Source organism: Clavelina lepadiformis, chromosome 9 (genome assembly GCF_947623445.1).
Source record: "Clavelina lepadiformis chromosome 9, kaClaLepa1.1, whole genome shotgun sequence".
NCBI lineage: Eukaryota > Metazoa > Chordata > Ascidiacea > Aplousobranchia > Clavelinidae > Clavelina > Clavelina lepadiformis.
Window position 1 is genome coordinate 10,001,710 of NC_135248.1, and position 25,374 is coordinate 10,027,083.

General features: G+C 35.2%; 2 protein-coding genes and 1 long non-coding RNA gene across 4 annotated transcripts; 2 read left to right on the forward strand and 1 right to left on the reverse strand.

Annotated features, from left to right (window-relative positions):
* The first annotated feature begins 2,031 nt into the window (after nt 1-2,031).
* Nucleotides 2,032-14,960, forward strand: LOC143470625 (uncharacterized). Its single transcript, XM_076968875.1, has 16 exons — nt 2,032-2,822; nt 6,052-6,142; nt 6,796-6,879; nt 7,269-7,360; nt 8,204-8,300; nt 8,374-8,515; nt 8,681-8,748; nt 8,943-9,134; nt 9,278-9,385; nt 9,472-9,540; nt 9,683-9,868; nt 10,084-10,284; nt 11,226-11,312; nt 11,738-11,828; nt 12,406-13,927; nt 14,040-14,960. Exons 2-16 carry the CDS (start codon nt 6,086-6,088, stop codon nt 14,599-14,601), a joined length of 3,558 nt encoding a protein of 1,185 aa, XP_076824990.1. The 5' UTR covers nt 2,032-2,822; nt 6,052-6,085; the 3' UTR covers nt 14,602-14,960.
* Nucleotides 14,961-19,986: 5,026 nt separating this feature from the next.
* Nucleotides 19,987-22,135, forward strand: LOC143471180 (uncharacterized). The gene is made up of 2 exons (XR_013119500.1): nt 19,987-20,389; nt 20,797-22,135. It is a non-coding gene; the product is annotated as an uncharacterized LOC143471180 (long non-coding RNA).
* LOC143471179 (uncharacterized) lies at nt 20,657-24,297 on the reverse strand. Of its 2 annotated transcripts, XM_076969572.1 has the most exons (8): nt 24,054-24,297; nt 22,709-22,951; nt 22,428-22,574; nt 22,219-22,316; nt 21,947-22,135; nt 21,567-21,790; nt 21,168-21,323; nt 20,657-21,050 (listed from the first exon to the last, which is right to left on the reverse strand). In XM_076969572.1, exons 1-8 carry the CDS (start codon nt 24,190-24,192, stop codon nt 20,912-20,914), a joined length of 1,335 nt encoding a protein of 444 aa, XP_076825687.1. In that variant the 5' UTR covers nt 24,193-24,297; the 3' UTR covers nt 20,657-20,911. The 2 variants fall into 2 exon arrangements, with proteins under 2 accessions (XP_076825687.1, XP_076825686.1); XM_076969571.1 differs by having other exon boundaries at nt 22,219-22,574; nt 24,054-24,289.
* Nucleotides 24,298-25,374: the final 1,077 nt, after the last annotated feature.

The window sequence follows — 25,374 nt, forward strand, 5'->3', positions numbered from 1 at the left end:
TTTAACAGTTCATCTAATGCTCTAGAACAGTACAACGTTGAAAGAGTTTTCCTTGTACCTAAAGACGTTTTTTGCATCAATTAAACCTGACAATACCGTATAAATTCAATGCAAAATACAATACAATTAAAAATAAAATACAAAACTCAATTTATGAAGCTCATCTGAGTGCATTTTTCCTAAAAAAAAATTTTCATATTATTAAAGTATCAAAGCCCGACCATAGGCTAGTTCAATAACAATTCAACAAAGCTTGCTCAAGCAATGGGAAATCATCTCCGAGTTTTGCAACAAAAAACTTTCTTCAGTGCAAAACTAAAGATTAAGATAACATAGGCCTACGTGTTTATGCTAGTCAATACCAACATTCAGAGCTCAAGCCTTACGCAGTCTGCTGTCTTCCACTATGCCACTGCAAATTGGTATGGTATGGTAATGTGTATCTTCGGACTGACGAAAATCTTTGTACAACTTAAATCCGGTGATGATTCCTCATCGCTTGAGCCCCAGGCACTGACCTGGCCTTTGTGCAAGTTCCAATTGCAACATTTTTTGTTTTTGCTTTTTTGATTTCTTTATAGTTTTGCGAATTTAGAAATGTTCATGCACCAGTTGGACTGAGCAAGACCAAGTGTTTTGTTAATGTCTTGCCCAAGGGCATTACGAGGGCATGGCGCCACTGGGTAATCTTACCTTGGCTGTGTGCTTTTATATTCTTATAGATAGCATCTTGTCGAACATGACAAAATATTTTAGGCTACCACTATTTTACCAGAAAAAATCATGCGTTTGAATTTTTTTCTCACAGTTTTTGTTAACGAAACATAAAATATTAAAACATAGGCCTGGTAACCTAAACCTCACCTAAATCTACCTCCTAATCTAAATTTAAATCCAGTAGGCTAAAACCTTAAATAGTTAAAATCAATTTTTTGCATTCTCATCCTCCTAACCTAATCGACTATCTTTAACAACAGGCTACGTGACCTACATACGGTAGAATAGTCACTTCAAATATTTTAATGCAGGCCTTGCCATTTCAACATAGGCTTATCTAGCCCAAAAACTGTAGCATAGCTCGACGGTGACCATAGTGACGGCGGTGACCATACACAATAGAAATCGAAACAAATTTTAGACATAGATACCTTAATTATGAACATTTCCGTCGTATCGTTATCGTTAATTGTTTGTCGCCATTAACTGTGCTAGGCGAAACTTACTATGTTTACTTTTATAGTTACAGCACAATAAAAACCAGGCTTAAAGGTTAGTCATGCGAACATATGTCCTTTTTCTCACCGAAAGGCTCATAATAACGCGTTGGTAAAGAACACAAACGTTCCTTGCATGTACGCAGTGGTGGCTTTAGGCCTGTAGCGGCCTTGGTGATATTTTTTGATACCATGACATCATTTCTTGTAAAAGTGTTTTCAAGTTATTGATTGAAGTTTATGAATTTGTGTTTTGATAAACACTTCAACTGTCGATTGATATTTGGAAACTTGCTATGCAAAATTTCGTGTGAACACTCCTTTTAGTACGTTCCCATGTTGTTTTCCAGCGTCTGTGCTGATAAGAAGTCTTTATTGGAAATGCCCGATTCTTAACTTTTAAACTGACTATTTATCTATGTCTGAATATGTCAGCTTTAACTATATATATCTCCCATTGTAAAAACATTGTTTTATCCATTGCAGCTGCAACGACTCATAGCTTTTTCATATTAAACATTTTAATTCCCATCGTTTTCACGATATATTAGCTCGCACTTCTACCAGCGAGCAGATTTACTTGAGTGAATCATCGAGATGGAAAGCTTTAACTGCGTGAATCAGCGAAATCAATAGATTAGTAGTCAAGCTAGTGATGGCAATTGCAACTCATGTATTAGATATCTTATAAGCATTGGTATTACTTATGGTCTTATGCTCTTGGTTATTCGTCATATTGAGAAAGTGTATGGCACCTATAATAAAAATCTTTTCTTGTGAGCTATTTTTGTTGTAAAATTAAAACTTTTCGGCTGACAAAAGGTTAGAGTATAACCTCACGCAACAATGGAGTCAGATAATTGAACAGGAAAATTAAGTGAAGACACTCTTATATGTCAAAGTGCTTTTCAGGCTTAGGGTGTTGCGAACGAGGTGGTCGCCTAGAGCCCTACTCCAAACAGGCACTCCTTTTTCTGAATACGTGGTTTAAAGAAATAAATATTGCATACAAATATTATTTTTAACTAGTCGCACTTTTTCAGGACAAGAGTTCACTTGTTCATGCTAAATTGCTGTGTAGACTGCATCCAGAAAAGGGGAAAACTATGTAAATTGAACCTCCCTGTGGATTAGCCCCTTCTGCTTTGATAATACTTTCATTAAATAGCTTGATGCTTAAAAGCTCAGGTGATTTAACGCATTTTGCCAAGATGAAGAAAAAGTTGTGTTCTCTGCTTGCAAACCTATAAAGTATTAGGCGCTCGATAGCAACAAAGAAATGAAATGTTTGAGATCTCAATAGCTATGCATTAGCTACATTTTCATTCAATCCTCCTGGTGATAATTTCCAAAAAATTAGATTTGGTAATTGAGATTAAGAATTGTTGTAATTGTGCATTTCAAAGCAAGATAAGCCTCGAAATGAAGGCTTTGTGCTTAGACTGGAAATTTGTGCAATTGAAACAAGAATTTTGCATGGGCGACAAAATAGAAACGCATCACTCCACTCGAGAGCTTGCGTGATTTTCTTCTTTCGTTCAGCTTAACCGGCGACATGTTTTATTTGGTTGCATTCGACTTGAAACATCCCTTCAACGAAGTGCTTCGGTAAGTGATCCGCTTCAGTCTAAGCTACAAAACAAGGATATTTTGTAGAAAATAATGTTTGTTGCGTTGCATGTATTTAGCAAGGTGTTGACATTATTTGCGTGTATTGTGTGTCACATGTGCATAGCTTGCATGTATGCCGCTTAAAAATGTTGTTGTGCCGAATGTGTATTTATACCGTTTTGTATATATGTTTGTCGCCATTAATAGATTATGTTCCTACTAACCGCACAAGCTACGCAAGCAGTGCGACCAGACTACCACCTGGTTTCACGTTACTGATATCTAAATTTCTACGGTATCTCTACCTTAGCTACACTTTCATTAGACTATGATTCTTGTAATAGTTGCCGAACGAGTAATTTTTGTAACTAAGTTTACAAATCATTGTAATTGCGCATTTGGATACAAGAGAATGACCCAAATAAAGGCCATGTCTTTAGGCCGGAAAATTGTGCAAATAAATTTAGACGTTATTTTATTAAACAGTTTAAGCAATGCTTTTTTCTTTTCAAATTATTTTGGGCGATTATGGCGATCGTCACATGCTAGTTGTCACAAGAGAAAAGTGTCGTTTCGCCTGAGCGGTTGCGTGACTCTCTTCTCTCGTTTATGTAAGTCGGTGACATGTATAATTTGATTGCATTCTTCTTTCACCTCTTGAGGGGTCATTTCCAGTTAGGAAGACAAATTTTAAGCGGTTAACACTGCGTTCATGACGATGACCCAAAGCGTCATATTAAACAATGTAAGAAATTTTCCGGTCCCAATGCACATGAGACGTCGATATGGTTTGGTTTGTTATGGTTTCGGCGATAGCTGGTTGCTGGTCCGGGCTAAGTTGTAAATTTGCAGTAAACTTGCGGGGTCATGGAACAAAATTTAGGGAGCTGTGGGGATGGCGATGTTGATTGTTTTAGGTTGGCCTAAAGCCAAAGGCGTTTGTCTTTCTTTTAGAACTACTTGACTATTTTACCTTTGACTCCGTTACATATGCTATCTCTGATTGTTTCTTTAAGTCAGCACAACATTCATAAAGTCGAAATTGTTATATTTTCTAAAATATAGTCGTAGTCACATCAGAAACAATTTCATGTCCATTTTCTAATCCGAAAAGCGCTATCACTTGACTTGAATGATGAATAAGCGAAAAGGGAAAAGAGAGAAGAGCTCCGGGTTTGAACCAAGCCTAAGTTTTTATATCGCTTTATCTGAGCCAGTCAGCGAAAGACATGTTATTTGCATCCTGCTACGTATAGATATGTAACATATTCTACGTCACCGAGGCTTTTCACTACAAGCACTATCAAACTTCATACACTCTAAAATGCGACGCTACTTGAAAACACTTATTTACTAGGTCAATATGTCGGTTTAGGGATTCAATTTTTGAATAACATTAACAGGATTAACCAAGGATAACACAGCTGTCTAAATATTACATTTCATCTAACTGGAGAACACACAATCGCTTATTAAAATGCCAATTATATAACTTATTACAATTTACTATTATGACAAAATAACTTTGTTCGTTTGTGTATTACTTGTGTGAAGTATTACACAAATAACACAACAAACATATCTGTCATAATGACCGCATACACTGGCGGCTATTGTTACAATATGAGTGAGGACGATTGAAGATTGATAACTTGTTTTGCTTCTGCTTTGATGGTATGAGTTCTCATTTTTCAAACGGCGTGACTATTGCTGTTAGTTGCGTAATTCTGTCTATACAAATTACTAAATTATAAAGTTCCCATTTTATTTTTTATCAGATACAAAGGCTTTCCCCTTCGGACAAAACTTACTGAATGTTACATTGCGCAGTAGTAACTCGTGAGGTCGATCACATAAAAAAGGGGGCGATTGCGAACAACACAATCGCTTTGAAATTGCAACTTTTTTGCTAAGGCCTGTAAGTCTCTAGGCCAGATTGGAAAGTACAAAAGATTTCGACAAGAAATTATGGGGCAATTGCAGAGACAAATATTTGGGTGTGATGGGCTTGCACTGAAGCTTCAATTCTTTGTTTATTTATCATAAATTGATGTTCAAACAACCTGTTTTTTTAGTTAATTTGTTATAAATCGACGTGTTCAAAGATGACAAAGTCAGGTGTGTACGTTGATGAACCTTGTATGTGCAGTTGCCACAATTTCCACTATGGGTCCTAGCTGACAACTGACATATTTATTCAATTTCCTATGTTTCCCTGTATAAGTTTAATACAATTGACTTAGGCGTTTCCTTAATTTCCTACGTTTCCTTGCAAGTTCAAATCGATTTTCTTCATTGGTATAAGATCCTAGCTAACACGTTTCCACACATGTTGTTGACATGCTTAATGATTTCCTAATTCTTGTGTCCACCATTATGAGATTTCCTTGATTTCTTGAAATCAAAGTTTGGGGTATTTCTTAGGTTTTCTCATTTCCTTAGTTTCCTATTTTCTAAAATTACTGTTACCCTTCACAGAGTCAACTTCAAGTCCTAAAACATGCTAAGTCACCAACAAGTCACAATTTACTTTTTGCCAAATATGGTGATTAAATTGGATTTTAGATACTCTTCATGCAAATAGGCCTATAAGCATATAACAATGGGTAACTTGATTTTTTTATTTTCTATTGCTCGAATTTGTAACTGTTCATCAGTACCAGCGATCCGGAGCAAACGTCTTTAATGTCACGCCCAATGGTAGCACCACTTAGGACATGGTTCAAATTATTTTAAGTTTAGTGCTCTATCATTTGGTTGAATGGTCGATCGAAGTCTTAAAACCAATATAGGAGTAAATGGATTAAAGGTAAACCCCCAAAAAATGTATGGAGCATCCATAATGGAAAGCGTGGCACATGCACTTACAAGAATCATTGTGCTAACCAAACTTTTTTCTGTTTATAGCAATTCAAAATAAACAAGTTGGGTAAAGTTTGTTGCTTGAACATTGATTTATAATAAATAAAAAAAAGAGTAAAGGCTTCAGATCATGCCAAAATTTGTGTCTTTGCATGCATGATTTCTTGTCTAAAACTGTCATACCTTCTAGTTGGGAGAAGAACTTGCTTAGGCAAAATAGCTAAGTAGTACAGTCATCTTACAGCATTAAATTTGGCTATGTTTCTCTTAAATGTGAAAGCAAAGTTTGTAAATATCCTTTGGACTCATTGCATCGGTTCACTATATTTAGGTAGGCTAATTTATGTTTAAAAGTTTGTTGCAGATATCTGATAAATGTGCTGCTGAGCTAAACTAGTATGGTTACTGAATCTTTGGTGTATGTGACAGAATCAAAGCAAGTAGATGATTACACAGTAAGTTTGCTAAATGTGTGTTTAGTTTATGATGACAGTTGTTGTGATTATTATTAAAAAATGTGTATAGATGTATGTACATTTAAAGCATATGGTTTAGTATATTGAAAGGTTGTAACCAATCCTGGATTTTGATTTAAATATGATTTGATTTTTCTGAAATGTAATTTTAAAAAAAAAAAACCAAATTGTATCAGCCGAATTATACATTCCAGTATCGTTATTGTTGTCGCATCCTTAAAGTTTTAAAGAAGCAAAACTTTTTTATAACCCTGGTGGTTGAGTTAGGCTTTGGTACACGTAAGTGCAGTTTTCATGAAAGAGATGAAACAAAAATTTATTTTTACCCATTCAAAAATTTTAACAATCCATTAAATTAAAATATCACATTGTGTGTAATGTTCTCGCTATCACATTGTCTACCATCTCACTAATGTACACGTCGATAATAAAATGCTTAAAGCTTATTTAAAAGTTTTTTTATTGCATTCAAATGATCCTTTGTCTGGGGTTGTTTTTCTGGACAGTTTTTTTTTATTGGTTTTTATTAAGCATGTACATTGTTTTATAGGATTTTACTAAAGCTGCATACATTAAAATGACTTAATAAGCTTAAACATCAGCTTTAATTTGTAAAGCCACTTTTTATTTAGGAATATACTATAGAGGTTCACCATGTTGGATTTATTTGGACAGTAAAACATCGATATAGTGAATTTAAGGAAATACATGATGTGGTAAGACTGGATATCATGCTTACATATTAATGCCTACATATATTACAGATCACTGGGTATCATGCTTACTTTTGTTACTGAAATATAGAATCACTATGATGCCTTAAGTACTTAACTTTTAAAATCATTTCTTTGGTATGTACGTTATATTATATGAATCATAAATCATATAACACTACAAAAATTTAACATTTTATCATTTAAATGAACCCTGCTATATAAATGATCATTCTCATTACGGCTAGGTGGGTAGGCCAGGTTATATACATAGTTACGTAATATTTAAACTGCTGTCTGTTTTGAGAACTTTAAAAGGAAATGATGTGTATATGTATCAAAATAAAATTTGTTTAAAAGTAGTGTAAATGGTTTTTGCAACTTATTGTTAGCTTCGATCTAAGGATCCTTCTCTGGAGAAGAGTTTACTTCCTCCAAAGAAGATATTTGGCAAAATGTCTGCAACATTTATTGACAAACGCAGGTACAGTGCTGTGTATATACCGTAGTACTGTAGTCTGTAGGTTGAATTAATTATATTATAGGAATTGTAGGTTAGTCAATAATATGCAGATGCTTTTCAAATATAATATTATACAAGTGTTGTGAAATATTGCAAATTACTAGGTAAATTTATACATTTGAAGTGGAATTAGTTTGTCACTAACTCCAGGATATTGTAGCGATCTTTTTATGCTTGTCAGATGGATTCTTTTAGAATCATTTTAAATACAGTTATTTAACCCTTATAGAATTTCATGATTTTAGATAAGTGAGAGGCGTTAGAGCCATAGATGTGCAATGAATATTGCTTTTGCACCATCAAAATCCATCAAGTACATATATTATAGTTTTTCATACATTCCTGTTTATAATTTTGCCATAAAGGTTTTTGGCAATCACTGCTTAACCACTAAATACAATTGAAAAAAATTTTTTTTGGTATATATACATACTCATTATGTTGAATTTTTTGCAAAGTATTTATAGTGCTCTGCCAGTTTTTTGATTAATTATTATTATGCTAATTTATTTTTTTTGGATTTTTGGTACGATACCATATTAGTTGACTGTCGTGTTTGATAGCTATTAGTAGATACCATTAGTTGAACCATTTGTAATTTTTAGTTGGACAAACCGATTTTTTATTATTAGGAAGTATATGAACCTTGAGACTTGATAGATTCTGCCATGTTGATTCTTGCAAATTTAAATACCAATTCGAGATACTTTATTGTTTTTTAATCCAGGTTTTACTCCTTACTTTATTACTCCAACAAACAGCATGTAAGCAGTCCAATTACATGTAAGCAAATCTATTTTTTAGAGGTGAATTAGAGGCTTACCTGCAAGTTCTGGTACAGCAGAAATATATCAACAGGCTTCCACGGCCCCTTCGAAAGTTTTTGCATTTCCATCTTTACGTAAGTCTTACCACTGTTACCAATGTTTGTAGTTTTTAGCATGAAATTTTTCAATTGGTTTGTGTCATTGCAGGATGTGGAAATGATATGTCAGTATTTAGCAGTTAGTTTCTACGAAAATGGTGATAAAGTTTTAGAATCTGGAAGCTCGTATACATTGACTCCATTGGAATTATGGTGTATTACAGAACGTTTGATGTTAAAGAAACCTCAAGGTATATTCTGTTAATATTAAATCATAAGTTTTTAAGATAGAATTTTAATCTCTTTGGTTACCAGCCTTTTGGTAGTGTTGTTTTAAAAGAGTTTATGTTCCTGTACTGAACTGTGCAAGGCTATTTGCTTATTTAACCCTAGTCTAACTATTAAGTTATTTGTAGATGTTGATGATCCAAAATATGACTTTGGACATGTGTTGGACTTCGTACAAAAACTCAAACATTTGCATGTATGTAACTTTTGTGTAGTTTAGTCGATGGGTGAAATAATCTTTTGTAAAAATGTCTGTACCTATAATACTTGCCGGCATTTAATATTTTTATTATGGAAATATGTTGTAGAAAGTAAATCGCATAAGAAATAAAAAAATAAATATACATGAACTTGAATTACAGAGTTAAGAAATGTACTTTTTTTCCATAGATCAAATGCACAAAAGGCTTCATTGATGCGAGTAATGTTGTCGCAGAAGATTTATTGTTTGACCTGTCAGTATTCCATAGCTTGCAGCAGTTGATAGTGGATGACTGTGGTCCCAACCAAGTGACATGCTTGGCCAGTCTTCACAATACAATCAGTTCTCTTAGTGTTCACCAGAGTTTGAAAGATTTGCAGGTGTTCGTAGTCATGTGTTGTTTTGCATCGAGTTTGGTAGTATATCGTGTGATAGTGATGAATGTATTGAAATGAGTTTTTGATATGCTGGTTATCTTATTTTTATGTGAATAAACAAATGGATTAATTTTGGTTATTATTAGAGTGCACTGACTGGTGGTTGCGGAGTAGAAGATTACATACTTAACTGGTCAAAACTAATAACAGCGGACTTTAGTAACAACAGTATTAGCTCTTTGGACGCATCATTGGTGAGCATTTACAACTCAGTCAACCTGTTTAGTCTGTTGCACAATGCGCATTAGCGCAGAGTACTCCTAAATGTTTGCTTGTGTAGAAACGTTTGACCTGTGTGGAGTTTTTGGACTTAAGCAAGAACAACATCACCAAAATTGAGAATCTGGAAGTATGATATTATTTTAAAGTTATGGTTGTATTTTTTTTCATATGATATTGCTTCTATTACAAAAACATTTGGGCACATCTTTTTGTTTTCTTTAAAGAGTTCCACTTTGTTTTGTGAAATAGCTTTTTTGTTTTTCATGCAGCATCTTTCCAGTTTGACATTTCTTGATCTCAGTTCCAACAAAATAGAAGATATAAGTTTAGCTCATGCCAAACTTGGAAATGTAAAAACATTAAACTTGTCCCAAAATCGACTGCATTCACTTGAAGGTCTGGGGAAGTTATATTCATTAGAAACCGTTGATATTTCTGAAAATTTTATTTCCAAGGTATGGTATTATCATTACTTTCTATATATATCTTTAATCTATGAACAATTATTTTCTCAGGTAATTGTATTCTCATACTAGTTCAAAAACTAATGTTTTTGCGCTAGTTTTTATAATTAAAAGCATGGAATTCTTTTTGTGCCATTTTATGAGCAGTGAACGAAAATATATTGACATCAACTCTTGCGTTTTCAGTAAAACATAAACATTTGTAGATAACAGAAGTGGATCACATTGCATCACTCCCATGTTTAGCCAAGATTAACCTTGCTAACAATTCCATCTCCCATGACTTTGATTATAGGACTCAGACTTTATCTCGGTTTGGGTCACGTGCTTGTGAGGTTTGTCTTGATAACGTTGAATCAACACAAAAAGAATTGGACACGGCTGCGGTACTTCATGCTATTGTCAAGGTAATTTGTCAAAGCTTATACTTCGTGGGGAGGGTTTAAACTTTTTACCCTGCAAATATTATGTCATAATGAAAGTAAAATGTTATAAACATAATATATTATTTTTTTGTTAGACAGCCATTCGTCAATGCCAAAATTTTAGTAGTGGTCAGTTTGGTTTTACGAGTGTTTTTGGTACGGATTTCAAAAACGATATTATTGCTTTTTTGCACTTCAATTTTTTGAGACATATGATACATTTTTAGTTTTTCTGATTTCAAGTTTATCTTTATACGATGCATTTTCATATTAAAGTGAGGGATAAGTTCAAAAACAAATTGGCCTTAAATCAAAGAGTGGTTGTCAGTAGACATACTGGTGAAAAGATTTTTAATATTAATATGTTGTGGTTGATCAGTTATTCCAAAAATTGTATCACAAATTTGGCTTCCTATTTTGATGAGGAGGACGGTTATTATGACGTCACAATGTAAAAACAGTATTGATTATAACTTAAGTATGTATTAGGTATGGTAGGCTAGCAGCTAGCTAATGCGTTTTAGATGGAATACGTCTTCATAGTTATTTCATTAGTAGCAGGTAATGTTTACTTTCTGCATAGGAATGTCACAGATGACAATACATTACATCATTTTTGTGAGAAATTAGGTGTTAATCTGCCAAGTTTCCTTAATTGACCAGCGAAGAACAAATTTTATAATTGCTTGTCTAGCTGATAAATGATAAAAATCAGCCTTTTCTATAGAAAATTGAGATAGTTTTTAAACTATGTGGAAAAATGTTTCATGTTTTTGTGATTCACTATAATATGTTCAGTATTCATGCATAATAATCAGATTCATGTCAGTTGGATTTGCGCATTTCCACTATACATAGACATCAATTCAATGTATAGTTATTGACACAGTATAATTTGGTATCTAATTATAGCAATTGTTTAGTCACGCCGAGCAAGCAGTCAAAAAAGTAACATAGCAAGCCATCAAAATTTTGGAATATCATCTCCAATACGTATTCACCATAAAAAGGTGAGTTTTCTTGACTTAAAAATGACTTCCAATATTTGTAGAAGCCAAATATCACTTCTTGACATAAAAGATTGAGCATTTTCCAACCAAGCTAACTTCAAAACTGCATTGACTAATTAATTGATAACCAGGTTGACATTAGTGCATTAGATGACGTTGCACATTAGTGATGTATGCAAATTTAACACCGAATCGAGTTGTATGTTGGTTAAATCGAGTCCAAAAAAATCGACTAGGTTACAACTCCAGGTTGTCCGTAGCACAACTGTTTAGTTTTTTCATTGAGGCTAAGGTTATTGTTGGCTAGATTTTTGTGCAATACCACCACTTTTACAACAAAAAATGTTCCGTTTAGAACTGTTGGTATAATTGTGGGAAGCTTTTATTTGGGAGTTTAAGCTTTTTTCTTGTTTTTTCATTTTCAGGACCATAGTGGTGGTAGTAACACTATCATGTCTGCCCCTGGACGTTTGCGTTATTCTAATTCCAGTGAAAATCAACTTCTTCATACCAATGGTATTGGCTGGCCTATATATATATACACACTATACAGGGTGAACCAAAAGTAGGTTGCAGTTATGCGGTACTGAAAGTAGGTACTGTAAAACCATTTCCCACATTTCTCTTAAAATCACTATTGTGTACACACTCAGACGCACAAAATGTTCTCCTTCAACATTGCAACACTCTTCAAACCTCTGCAGAACATCCTTTGCTTTGCGGCACAATTTCCAATCTCTGGTTTTGGTTTAAAATGTATGCCACGACTCAAACGTTACACACGCCTACTAACTTGCAAATAAAACAATTATAAGTGGAAATGGGAGTTTGAGGAAATTAAATATTAGCAGAGCATAATGGTTTGATATTATTTATGATTAAGATCTAAACTGTTAACATATCAACGCAAAATATACAGTTGAATAACTGTAAACCTACTTTGAGGTCAACCTGTATATTACTTTATTAATAAACTAGCATGTTTCTTTTTTACCGTTAACATCAGTGATACGATTTACAAAAGTTTAATAGCTAGTTTTAATGTTAATAAACATACAAATGTTAACTTACACAGTTTTTTCTGACATTTCAGTACCTCAGTCAGATTTCGGTTCACCTGATGTGTACCAACAACCACTTCCAGTATCACCAAAAGATAATATTCTCTCTGATTCTTCTCTTATAAATCCTTTCAAAGCTGAAGCATCAAGCCAATCTAGTCAATCATGTATTGACGCAAAGTTGGAAACTGCAGAGCTTGATAAAAATGAAGCCAACGAAGAAATCGACAATATCCCCCCCGTTAAATTTTCTGATCCTGAATTATCCTCACAAAACAGCAAAATTGTATTAATTGAGCAAGTTAAAGATGAGGAAGAAGAAGATGAGATCCACCCAACAAGTGAGGTTGCAGATCTAAGCAGTGAAGTGCATCAGGATAAAGGACATTTATGTTACAACGCTGGTGAGCCGAAAGAAAATGAGCAGTTGGTAAGTGGACTTTCTGAGTTAGGAATTGATGATGGTGAAGCTATCTTTCAAAGTTCTTCAAATCAACTTAAGATTTGCAAGGATGAAAGCAAAAGACAGTCCTCTGTGGAAGATTTAAAGCCTTTGTTAGAAATACCAACAGACGTTGAAGATATTGAAGAAAATAAGGATGCAGTCACCACCCTGCAAGACAAACAGTCAATTGAAAGTCTGTCCGAAAATGTTGCAATCAGCAGTGAGGTTACTGAAGCATCTGCTCACTATATATTGGAGAATAAATCACGTGCCCATACAGCTCCACTCTACCGGAAATTACATGGAGAAGAGCAATGCAGTTGGCCGCGTTCATCCAGTTTGAATGGCGAAAGTGGATTATTTCCAATAAAACCAGATTTTAACAGTAATATTAATGCTTGTCCGCAAAACATTGATTTGCAAAACAATGATAGCTCAGTTGAACCTATTGAGAGTATTTTATCTGTCAGTGAACGCACAACTTCAAATAGAACAGAATACTTCAAAAATGATGACATTCAACAGAAAGTCAACGACAGCAGCTCGCATTCTTTGTCAAACCCAGCCCTTCATACCTCACTTTGTAGGTTTTATGTTTCTCCAGTTATGAATTTACAGTTTGCTTCACCACCAATGCATCATCTGTCCATGTACAATCAGTCTCAACTTCTTCATTATTTTACATCTTCAGTTGGCGAAGTGTCAAGCGAAACTCTGCTATATGTCACTTGGTGTGACGTTGTATTTCATGGACGTCCAAGAAATAATGTGACCTGTGCCATATTCCTTTCTACTCGAGCATTATATCTTCTCATGGATGTGGAAGAGTCTATATTTGAGAACATCCTAACCCTTGAAACTTTTGATCATTGCCGGGACCCATCTAAGTTGCGGTCGTTGAGACTGCCACTTACTGAATGTGCAACCTCAACATTAAGTCAAGTTGTTGTGGGCCTTTTTAAGCAATATGTTCGAATCACCGGGTCGACTTCTAACGATACCTTCACGTTTCTGACAAGAAGTTCCAAAGAAACAGACAATATCACCCGCTACTTGCTTCAAGTTCTTGATGGTTCTAGTCAAACTACAGCAAAATCTGATGTCGAAAGGTAGTTAATATGGATGTTTTTGTATATTCATCGGTATAACGTTCACGTAATACTTTTATTCTAGCTTTTGTATGAAAATAATAGTAACACCTTTTCGTTGTATTTCATGCAGCATATTGGACAGATGCGAATTATTGGAAGATTTTGAAACAACTCTCTCAAGGAGTGGAGTTCGATTTACTTTGTGCAATGAGGAATCGATGACGGAATTCAATTTTGCATCCGCGGAAATACAACGACAAATTGAAAAACGTTCATCATCGAACGAGTTTGAGTTAGTGTTGTATTCCCTTGTCCATCTTGTCCATGAAAATGGGAGCACGCTGCTTAAGTCGTTTTTCCTCACATCTGACTATTGCTGCCTTTGTGAGGAAGATTTGGTCTCTTATCCATTACCCGATTTTGCACTCACACCACCAGAATGCCAGCGTCACACAAGCTTGCAAATCGCCAGTTTAGCTGATGTGCAATACCTTCAAATAGACGGGGTTGTCGGCTTTGACGTTACAATTTGCATGCAATTTAACTTGGACTCGTCAAACCCGGCACAATGGAGACTGTCTTTCCGCGATTATACTGAACGCGAAAAAATGATACGACTATTTTCTCATCAATTTGAAGCTGTAAACAGCAAAAAGCTGCCGATAAACGTTTGCCCTTCTTTTTCACCTTGAAACAATCTTTTACGTCACGTTTGATTAAAAATTGATTGTTTTTCTGTATTCTTGTGTCAAATAAAGTGTTATACGATTCCATTCGAAAAAGTTCTTGTGATCAAAATTTAACATTGCCATTGATTTATCGTTTTACTTCAATCTTTACCTATAACTATGTTTGCTGCATGATTTTTTGTGTGCAATATTTAACTGTACACGTCAAATGAATATTCTGCTGAACACTGTTGATTTGCTTTCATATTTACTGAAACAATCTACACAATTTCAAGTGACGGAACGTCAGTTGCAATTAACTGGTTTTGATTGTTCGAGTTATGTTCAAGTAATGCTTACAATTATACAGTACTTGCCGTCAACGCTTTTTCGCCACTACGATTTGAAGGAGCCGTCAAACACCAAAAAATGCCATAAAAGTCTTGTTTGTTTTATTATACAGTGAATTTACTAAAAAACTGATTACTCGAAAATTCCTCCACAGGGTTCTCTGAAATTTTGCATGACACTTTTGTATGCTTTGGACTACCATTCCATAAAATGCCATCAAAAAACCATGACTCAAACTTTTTAACAAAGGCGCAAAATTGATACCAGAATTTTTGGCCTAAAAACAACAATTTTAGCCTAATTCTGCACGCGACCTAAGATATTCAAGCACGCAAACTGCTAGGGTAATTCCCAAACTAGAAAACAACACCAACCATGCTGCCTTCCGACTTGTAAAAATAGATTTTTTTAAAGCCCTACGTAAGAGTTCAAGAAAATAATAGAGATCTTAGTTTTACCTGTTTGACGGCCGCTGAACCCGCACCTTTCAGATTTGAGCCCAGCGTGATGCCCGTTTTGCTTAGCCGTAACGTGTCACTTGCATTTGACGTTGTGGCATAGCGTGGTCAGGGAAAATTTTTTGGTTTTACTTTTTAGCGACGCACTGGCTACCGAAATGTACCGCTGCACTGTCCGAATAAATACCCTAAATAGGCCATACTGGTGTAATGTCGGTTGGTTGGTAATTTGCAGTCTACCGAACGCAACTTTATTCTGTGCTCTGAAAACAGTAACCGCTTCGTTGAGAACCAATAACAAATGATGATTCAAAGACTTTGACAGTTTGGTTCTAGTGCTGTGATGCTTAACTGGCCATCAGGGGTTAATGAATGCGCTATCTATGGAGTTAGATTAGCGAACAACCGATCAAACAATAATAAACAACTGCTCACAACCCCAACAATACGCCCAGGTAGTACACTGGATTGAATCTGACGCCTCAAGCCACTGGCAGTACTAGAAAGTGTCGCTATAGCAGAACTATTAAGGGTGGAAACTTATTGCCAATTCATACTATCATTATACGGCAACTGTACAAACAGTAACGATACCCAGACAAAATTGCGATAGGCAGAGCGGTGAGAGAAGTGTTGTATCCTTTCGCCATCACTCTATGAGGCTCCGTATATGCTTGCAAAAAAAGGCCTCATTTCTTAGTTTATCTTGTTATAAAGTGATATTACTAAAAAATGCATTTAATCAAAAATTGTCGAATGGGGCTTTTCATGATTTTGTTGGACGTTCTACGAGGCTTAGGCTGTTATTTCATGAAATCATAATATAATCACATTTCTCTAACTTTTGCAATAGAATATTGAAGTCAAGACTGCATTTGTGGGCCGGAAAAGTCAAATTTTATCAATTTTCACCTACAATTTAGGCCAACGTAAACATGTGACCTGGAAGATTTTAACGCTTCATTTGCTAATGTAATTCTCGCATTGAAAAACAACACCGCCATGCTGGCCTCTGATCAGTGCAACACACTTTTTTAATCATTACGTAGAAGTCCGACAAAATCCCGGAAATTGCAAAATTTCAGCATATACTGCTCCTATCAATGTGTAGGAGGTGAGCAAGGCCACTACAGAACTTTTTGGCGGAGAGAGTGTGAAGTGTCTATACAATATTTAAATGAATTTGGTAGCAGAGCCAAAATTGAAGTTGATGGGGTGAAAGTTGAACTGTTTGTTGATTCAGGAACATCTTGCAATGTTATAAATAAATCATACATTGCGGGAACATTTCAACTCGATATCTTTAAAATATAACTTAATTTTTTTTTACAGATAGAAAAATTTACGCTTACGGTTGTGATAAACCCGTGAACGTTATGGGTGGTTTTCAAGCATATGTGAGCGTTCCTCGGAAAGCTCTACCTGCTGTGGAATTCGTGGTGTTCGAAGGAAGCGGAGATGCACTTCTTGGAAAGCGGACCGTAACAGATCTCGGCATTCTTTCAATTAAAGCAGATATTACTTGTATCTCAACTGAGCAGCTATTAGATAAGTATGATTCCTGTTTTGGAGGCATTGTCCCTTACCACATTCGTGACCGGTTTACCAGGAAGCTGAAGGAACTATGAAATCCATTCATATTATTAAAAAGGTTAGTGGATGATGACATTCGCCTTTGTGCGGATATGCGGCAAGCTAATAAAACTGTAAGATGGGAAATACCAATCCAATACCAACCATTGATGAAGTCTTACAAGACATGAACCATTGTCAAATGTTTAGTAAACTGGATATCAAATGGGCTTATCAACAACGAATTGGAACCTAAGTCTAGGAAAATAACAACATTTGTCACTCATGAAGACTTCTTTCGTTATAAAAGGCTCATGTTTGGTGTGAGTTGTGCACCCGAAATGTAGCAACGTGTGATACAACAGGCTATGCAAAGGGGTGTAAAACATCCTGGGTGACATCATTGTGTACGGAAGATGTAAAGAGGAGCATGATAAAAGACTGATGGCGGTTCTGGAAAAAAGTGGACTTACCCTGAATTACAAAAAAGTGGACTTACCCTGAATCGAAAGAAGTACCAGTTCAACATGTCAGAAATTACCTTTACGGGACATGTGCGGTCAACTCGAGGAATTGGACACGAGAACGTCAAGGCAAAGGCTATGGCTGATACGAGATCGCCAAAAAATACAAGTGAAGTGAAGAGCTTCTTGTGATTTGTTAATTACAACGGTCGATTTATTCAACATTTAGCCACCATAGCAGAACCTTTACGCAGGTTAATCGAAAAATCGAGCTCTAAAAGGAGCTAGATTTGTATGGGGAGATGTACAAGACAAGTCTTTTAAAGCCCTTAAAAATAGACTGTGTAATGCAAAGGTCTTGGCATATTTTGACAAAAACTGTAAAACACAAGTAATGGGAGATGCCAGCCCTTTTGGACTCGCTGGAGTGCTTATACAAAAGCAACAGGGACAAAATCTTATCATAAGTTATGCTAGTCGAACACTGTCCTACATAGAGCGGAAATATTCTCTGACCGAGAAGGAAGCTTTGGCTTTGGTATGGGCATGTGAAAGGTTCCATACGTCCCTATACGGTTCGGACGTTCAATTGGTAACGAACCATTAACTGCTTGAATTTTTATTCTCTCCACGTTCTAAACCCAGTGCGAGAATGGAACGATAGGTTCTCAAGTTGCAATCTTGTAGATACCACGAACGTCGTACGGCACTCACCGTTGTGAAGAATATTGCTGATCCACTATCTCGATTGCTAGATGAGGACAATAGTAACAACGGGGGACGAGAGATCAACGAATAACTCACTTTTCTTGCCGTTGAATCAACTCCTATCGTGTTGAAAACAAGGGAGATTGAATAAGCCTCAAGAGCTGATCCAGAAATGCAGTCGCTGGCTGATGAAATTTTTGGCATTGATTGGACCAGGGAGAAGTGAGGCTGTATCTACCTATTCGGAATGAGCTGACGAATACTGGACAGGTCATTTTTCGTCGAACAAGAGTTGCTGTACCTAAAATTTTGCGTAAATGTGTGCTGGAACTTGCGCATGAAGGACACCCAGGCATAGTCGTAATGAAGCGTCGACTACGAGAATGGTATGTTGGCCTGGCATTGACAAAGAAAGCGAAAGGCTCTGTAAATCGTGTTACGGTTGCCAATTTGTTTCAAAACCAGCTAGTCCTGAACCAATAAGTTTTACTAAATTAACATTAAGACTCTGGCAACACTTAGCAGCTGATTTAATTGGCCCATCGCCTTCAGGAGATAACATTTTTGTTGTTGTTGATTATTGTGGTCGTCATATTGAAGTGGATGTAATGATATTGATTACGTCGACAAAAATATTAGGTAGTCTTCAACGAATGTTTACTGCCCATGCACGGCTTACCTCCGTATATTAGATGTAACAATGGCCCTCAATTTACAAGTGGTCAATTCAAAAGTTATCTTAATGTGCAGGGCATTCAACATCGTAAAGTCACACCAATATCGCCTTAAGCAAATGTATAAAGATGTTTAAATAAAGATCAACGTCAGTGTAGAGGGCAAGGGCTGAAAAATTAATATTAATACTTATTTATTGATGCGTCGTTCCACTGCTCATAGTACTACTGGAGTTAGTTCAACTAAATTGTTATTTAAGCGTAAGATACGTATCAAGTTACCTGAGATTAATGTCTTGCACATTTTAAGCCGTCGAGGTTTTGCCCTTTTTTCCGTTCGTTCAATGTTTGTGAGCATGTTTTTTGTTGTATAGTAAAGGTATCGCAAAGGTTAGCATCAGTTTTTGCTTTCCACATTCAACAGCGAAAAATAAATGTTGCTTACTACTTTTACTTCACATATATTTTTGGTTGGTTATTTTTACAGATTGCTTTTTGCCCCAAATGCATTTTTAATGCATTTTTGCTATTAATTTATAATCTCAAAAAATAATTTTCATTGGCAGTCCTCTTGCTTGCATAATGGTTCGATTTGGTTTCATTAGCATAATGCAATCTACGGTACTTTAAGACCGAAGTAAAGAAGACCTCTTCTTATCTTAAAAGCTTTGCAGAAACAAATGACTAAAAGTTTCAAATGTTTCATTTTTTACATAAGCTTTGCCAACCAACCATCAGATGTCAAGAAAATGCTAGATCGAGCTCAACAGATTCAAAATTGGTTTCGGTCAGTTTAATTTTTTATGCATGAAATTGGATTATTATAATAATCCAATTATCAAACTGTGGCGTTTGGATATAAGCAAATTAAACAAGTTCTATAATTGGCATTTGTTAAGCAATTTTTGTTTCTCCAGTTAAATTCTAAACAAATTTGAAATGTATTGTTCCTAGTTTAATCCTTACTCAATCTTAGTTACAAATCGACATGTGACGTAGTTAAGTGTGTCAAGTGGTTTTCTGTACCCGGTGCAAAATCGATTTTAATTCTTTGTGATAAAAGCTTAGAATGTAACATGGACACATGTATGCGTGTCATGGTAAAAGCTAGCGTGGCATTCGTTCATTGGTTAAAATACGGGAGTATAAAAGCTAAGGTTTGATCTAAATCTCTCTCTTCTCTTTTGTCGCTCTTAGCTATTTCTTCTGTTCTGCTGAATTGAAGTGATTGCTGAATTATTCGGAATTGAAATCATTACTGAATTTGAGTTATAGCTTGGTTTAAATGTGGAAAGATGGTGTAAATGTTTCTAATTTGATACAACCTATTCGGACAATATAACAATTAGACTTTATGAGGTTGGTGTTGATTTGAAGAAACATTATAGAGACAGCAAACGCAACGGAGTCAAAGACAATTATCTATAGGAGTCTAGCAGTAAGACAAATAGTCTTGGCTTTAGGCCAACCTAAAAGCAAGCCACACCGCCATCCCCACAAAACAGTGAAGTCACTGATTGCGGAAGCAGGCAAATTGCCCAACACTTACTGTATTCTTGCCCTGCACTTTGCCTTTTCTGCAATAGTAAGCAAGTAGAAAGTACCAGTTGCTTTAAGCCTATTTAAAAGCCGTTAATTTCTTAATGCTGTGTTTTTCCAAATACATAATATATCTTTGTATGTAAATGCTGCTTGTCCCTCAGCTTGAATGCCATTGTATGTTATAGGTTAAACTGCACTTACGTTGTGTATACGAAATAATAATACTTATCGTAATTTTATAGCCAATGAAGAGAGTTATTCTTTTAAAATTATGCTGAAATCTATAGAGACAAGATACATACATATATTTGCTATTTTTAATGACACTCATTATTTATTTTTTATTCATCATAACATTATTTATTTATTCAGTTTGTAATCTTCCACGAAAAGTCTACACTCTACAATAATGTGCAAAGATTAAGTTATATCATCAGTTACTTATTACAGGAAGTATAGGTTGAATGCACGGAGAACTGGCACGAATGTTTTGCAAAGTTCCATGTTTCAAGGGTCACAGAGATTCGCCGTTCATTGTTGGTGTCGCACTCCAGCTGCTGGGCCATTAAAAACAAACACTTCTAATAATTTTATCTAAAGGAACCATTGCTTTGCCACTCTTCTGCAACTGATTATCCAGGTCACCGAGGTTACGTTGAAATGTTTCTGCGCATTGCTTGGCGTGATCATTTGTGAATTTGTACCTTAATTTGATAAAATAGAAATAGCTTAGATAAAACAAATGTTAATATAATCACCGAGACATCATGGTTGATACTACCGGCAATGTTATAAAAATCATTAGTCTAATTTTTTCTGACCTAGTTGAGGATAGTCCAAGGTCTAAATCGGTATTCGGGTTGTAACGTACAAAGCAGTTAAAAAAGCAACGGCTTCTGTAAACATCTTCAGGGTGAAAATATGGCATGACTTCGGAAATCGTATTTGGATTTTCCACATATCCAACTAAAGGTTTTCTGATCATAAAAAAGGTAAAATACAAAAGGTATTGTTTGTCATAAAGCGTTATTCCCTTTAAACTGCTAGATGAAATAATTTCCTTCTATGATTAAAAACTTTAGAGTCCCGGAAGTTATGATGAACTTCTTGAGTCAGCCATGTAACAATTGTCATGATTCATGTTTAGTTATCGTTGCAATTTATTGCATTTTTTTGTGTACCATGTAGTAAATTCTGTTACTTATTTTCATCATACCAACCTCATTGCTATGCAGCCGTACTTGTAGGCAAATTGTTCCAAATAAGTGTAGTGGTCGCAAAAATGTACCACCGCACTTTTCCAAAGCAGTATGGTAACAACATCAATCATTTCGTATTGTTTTATGGCGGGTAAATGGATAGCCACATGAGGAAGCAAAATATCAAAATCGTCTTTTAACAGAGGGGCCAATTGTGTTACATATTCTCTGATAACTCTTCTGTACTGAAGTGGAGAAACTTTGGTATTATGATAAACTTAAGTATAAACCAAATAAAATTTATGGTTTTATAGGCGTTTCACCGTAAGCATTCAACTTTAAAACTAACTGAAATTCAAACTTTTAACTGGTGATGATTTGATGAACGGGAAATGATTTACTGAAGCTAGGAAGATGTGATAAGGCAACTCCTGTTCCATGTCTGGTGCGAGCTGTTGTTTTTCGTAGTAAAATACTTCACATCTTTTCTGCAGTCCGTTAATGAAGTCATTGTTGTTGATTGGAAAACTAAGCCATGGCCGAAATAGTTTATCCACCAAACTTCCAGTATTGGAAGTAGATTGGCCTTCCTAACAATTTATTTTTGATTAATGCATGTTTAAAAGATATACAACTTTAGCATGACTTTTCCTTCTATGGAAGGAGTACTTACAAATAAAGCTTTGTGATTAATATACTGCGTAAAACGAGTGTGCGGCTCTACAAGTTGTCTCAGCACCGAGCTTTTTGGCAGTATAAGTCGAATTTGAGCTGCCATTATGGAAGGAAACACAAAATGGACGTTATCGTGTGTAAGACCTGGACCAAAGAAGCCAAGCTGCGCCTGGGCGTGAGCTTTTGCTAGATTCCAATTTTTAGAACCTGGTTTGTGCAACCTTCCCATGCGATCCGTTATGCTGAGGGTTTGGTTCTCGTGGAGCTTAATTTCGGTAACATCCCAGTAAAATCCTTGAAAGAGGTTGTAACTATCGATATCAAAATGCATTGTCCACTCAACATCTGAATGACCTGAAAAATTAATGTTTAACAAGTTATGTAGAATTAAATTGAAACGATTCAATAACTTAAGCATTGCAAAATGAAAGAAGTCAGAATTAGTACTCAATAGTGTATAGCCTACTGTAGATTAAAAACCTCCCTACCATTCTCCGAGCGTGATAAACCGTAGCTGAATACACCGTTGTGAAGAACTCGATATAAAACGTCATCGGAAATTAAAGGAACAATTTGCTGGTTTCCTGCCAACTTAGAAAGTTCCCAAAGGCTACCAAATACTAACTGAGTAATGTAGGTTGTGGATCTGTGCTTTTTGAAGTCAATTTTTTCTTCCTTAGATAAACTTTTCACTTCGACCATGCGACGGTTTTGAAATGGCTTTAGTTCAACTGAAAGTTATTCAACAACAACAAAATGGTTGCAAATAAATTTTTGTTAATTCTACCCACATGTTAATTTTATGGTTTCTACATCATGCTTTTACATTTGTTGTAGATGTACAAATGTTTCAGATTAAAGCAAAAATTACCAGCCAAAAGTCAAATAAAAACGTATCAAAGGCAAGCACAAGATAATGATGTAAAAAACTCAGTCAAATATTTGGATACTGTGTCATTTAGTTGCATATAGATTATTCATTTTTCCATTTTTATTTCATCACGATTTAGCTGTATGGCTTCGTTACGGAAAATACTGATGGATTGACTTTTTGTTTGTTTTTTTGTTATTATTTATTTTATTGGTAGTTTCAACCAATTTTTTCATTTCAAAACTTAAAACGTATCTTATGACCTTATTTTAGATATAAAGTTAGAATTTATTCTCATTTAAAAACTTTCTATGTGTTACTAAAAAGCGAGTTTGTGCTTTTGTTGGCTGTAAGGTAAAATGACCAAGCGCTGGACAAACTAAACTAGTTTTCACCGATTAGCAGCTAAACAGCTATAGATCAATACTTATACGTCATCGCATGACCAATGCTACATCATACATGGTTATATACAAACCTATATAAATTCAATTGGTCGCGAAAGTTACGAACAAACGTTATTCTTTGAGTTATGAAACATTTTAATATAGGACTTTAATACGTCATAGATAAAAACTGAAACCCGCATGGCTGTGAAAATATTTTAACTACTTAAAGCGGATGTAAGTTTAATAATTCTAATGTACTGAATTCTATAAATAAACCCGTAAAAGTTTACTATATCTTACGTATAGGTTTTTCATTCCCTAATAAATATAGTTATCGAATGCATGGTTCGTAAAAGTTTGCAAAGGTTTTGCGAAATTTACACTCGTGGGGATTGGTCTGGAAAAACGCATTTTGGCATAGAAGACTTCACCCTAGCCTAACCTTTGTTAGTTAGAAAGGATTTATATCAAATTAAAGTTATTGTTTTAAATAGTGAAACGACATGAAAAAATATTTACGCTTACATGGCGTTTAGCCGCAGAAAGTTATTGTTTTTAACTATACGTAGTTACCTTTGTTTTTGCTGGTGATGTTGCATTGGATGATACTAATCCAAAGCAAAACCCTCATGCTTAGGTATGCAAAGAGAGCTGGAACGGACAGCGAGATCAACACAATGTATTTTTTGATGATATCAACCAATTTTGTCATTGCAAGTTCTCAATTTTGTGTTATACAACAATAAATAAGTGGCAGCAGCGTCGCTTCTTTTTCAAACCTGTAACTGACATATTTATTTAATTTAGTCATAATCATGTATGCTGCTGTAGGTTTGGCAGATTCATGACATTTTGAAAGTAGAATCTGTATGACATATATATATATAATATAATATAATCTGCTTAACTATATAAGTAGATTGAGTAAGAGCTCTGAATTTCGTTTTTTTAATGTTGTTTCAAAACAGCAACAATCCTCCAATGAAATTTAACATTTGTTCAACAGTTACAAACGTAAATTAAACTTAACTTTGGAGTGTTTATAATTGTTCTTACTGCTTGTAACTAATCTGGATACGAAATGGCAGCATTTTGCGATATACCGTTGTTTTCTTTTCTTAATTTTAGTCATAAGAGTCGTTTTCAGGTGACCTTTGTAGCTGGAAATTTCGCTTCAGTGAATACGGTGTTGTGATAACAATATGAGCTGTGAGAAATCTACGAAGTTCTTCTGCTAGGCAATATTACCGATGAGATAACGAGGCTACGGATCACACGGCACGATGCATATAATGCACAACAGTGAAAGATAATATCTACATAACTATAACTTTGCAAAGGGAAACAGCTCTGTAAATACACCTTTTTCGCAAACGGCAAAACCGCTAACTATTTTCTCTTTGTGTACTAGGCATTAAGTAAACTAAGTATTTGTACTTGTGACACAAACTTCCCTTGATTCATTTTGCCACCAATCTGAGTTCAAAAATACATCTTTGCAAATAATCTTTGAAAAAAGTAATCAATGCTCAGGCAGACAGCAAATTTGTAAAATCTGTTATTCAGTCAAAATCAAGTTCGTGTCTCAAGTCAAAATGATTTAGGTCTTACTTTTGTCAGAGCATCGCTAACAGGGTTTGTACTGTATACGCCATTAGCTTTACTGTTCCACACTCTGTCTGTGTGCACACACTACAGTGATATTATAGCAATACTCAAATCATTTCTAAACACATACTGTACCTGCCACAGTACTACAAAGGTATACAACGGTACTGAATCATAGCTTTAGCAAGCGGATGAGTAAATCATTATTAAGCTCAACTTAACGGTTATTACAAAGCGAGTGTGCGTCAAATGGGACGCATTGATGATGGTTTTAGTAAGCTCATTG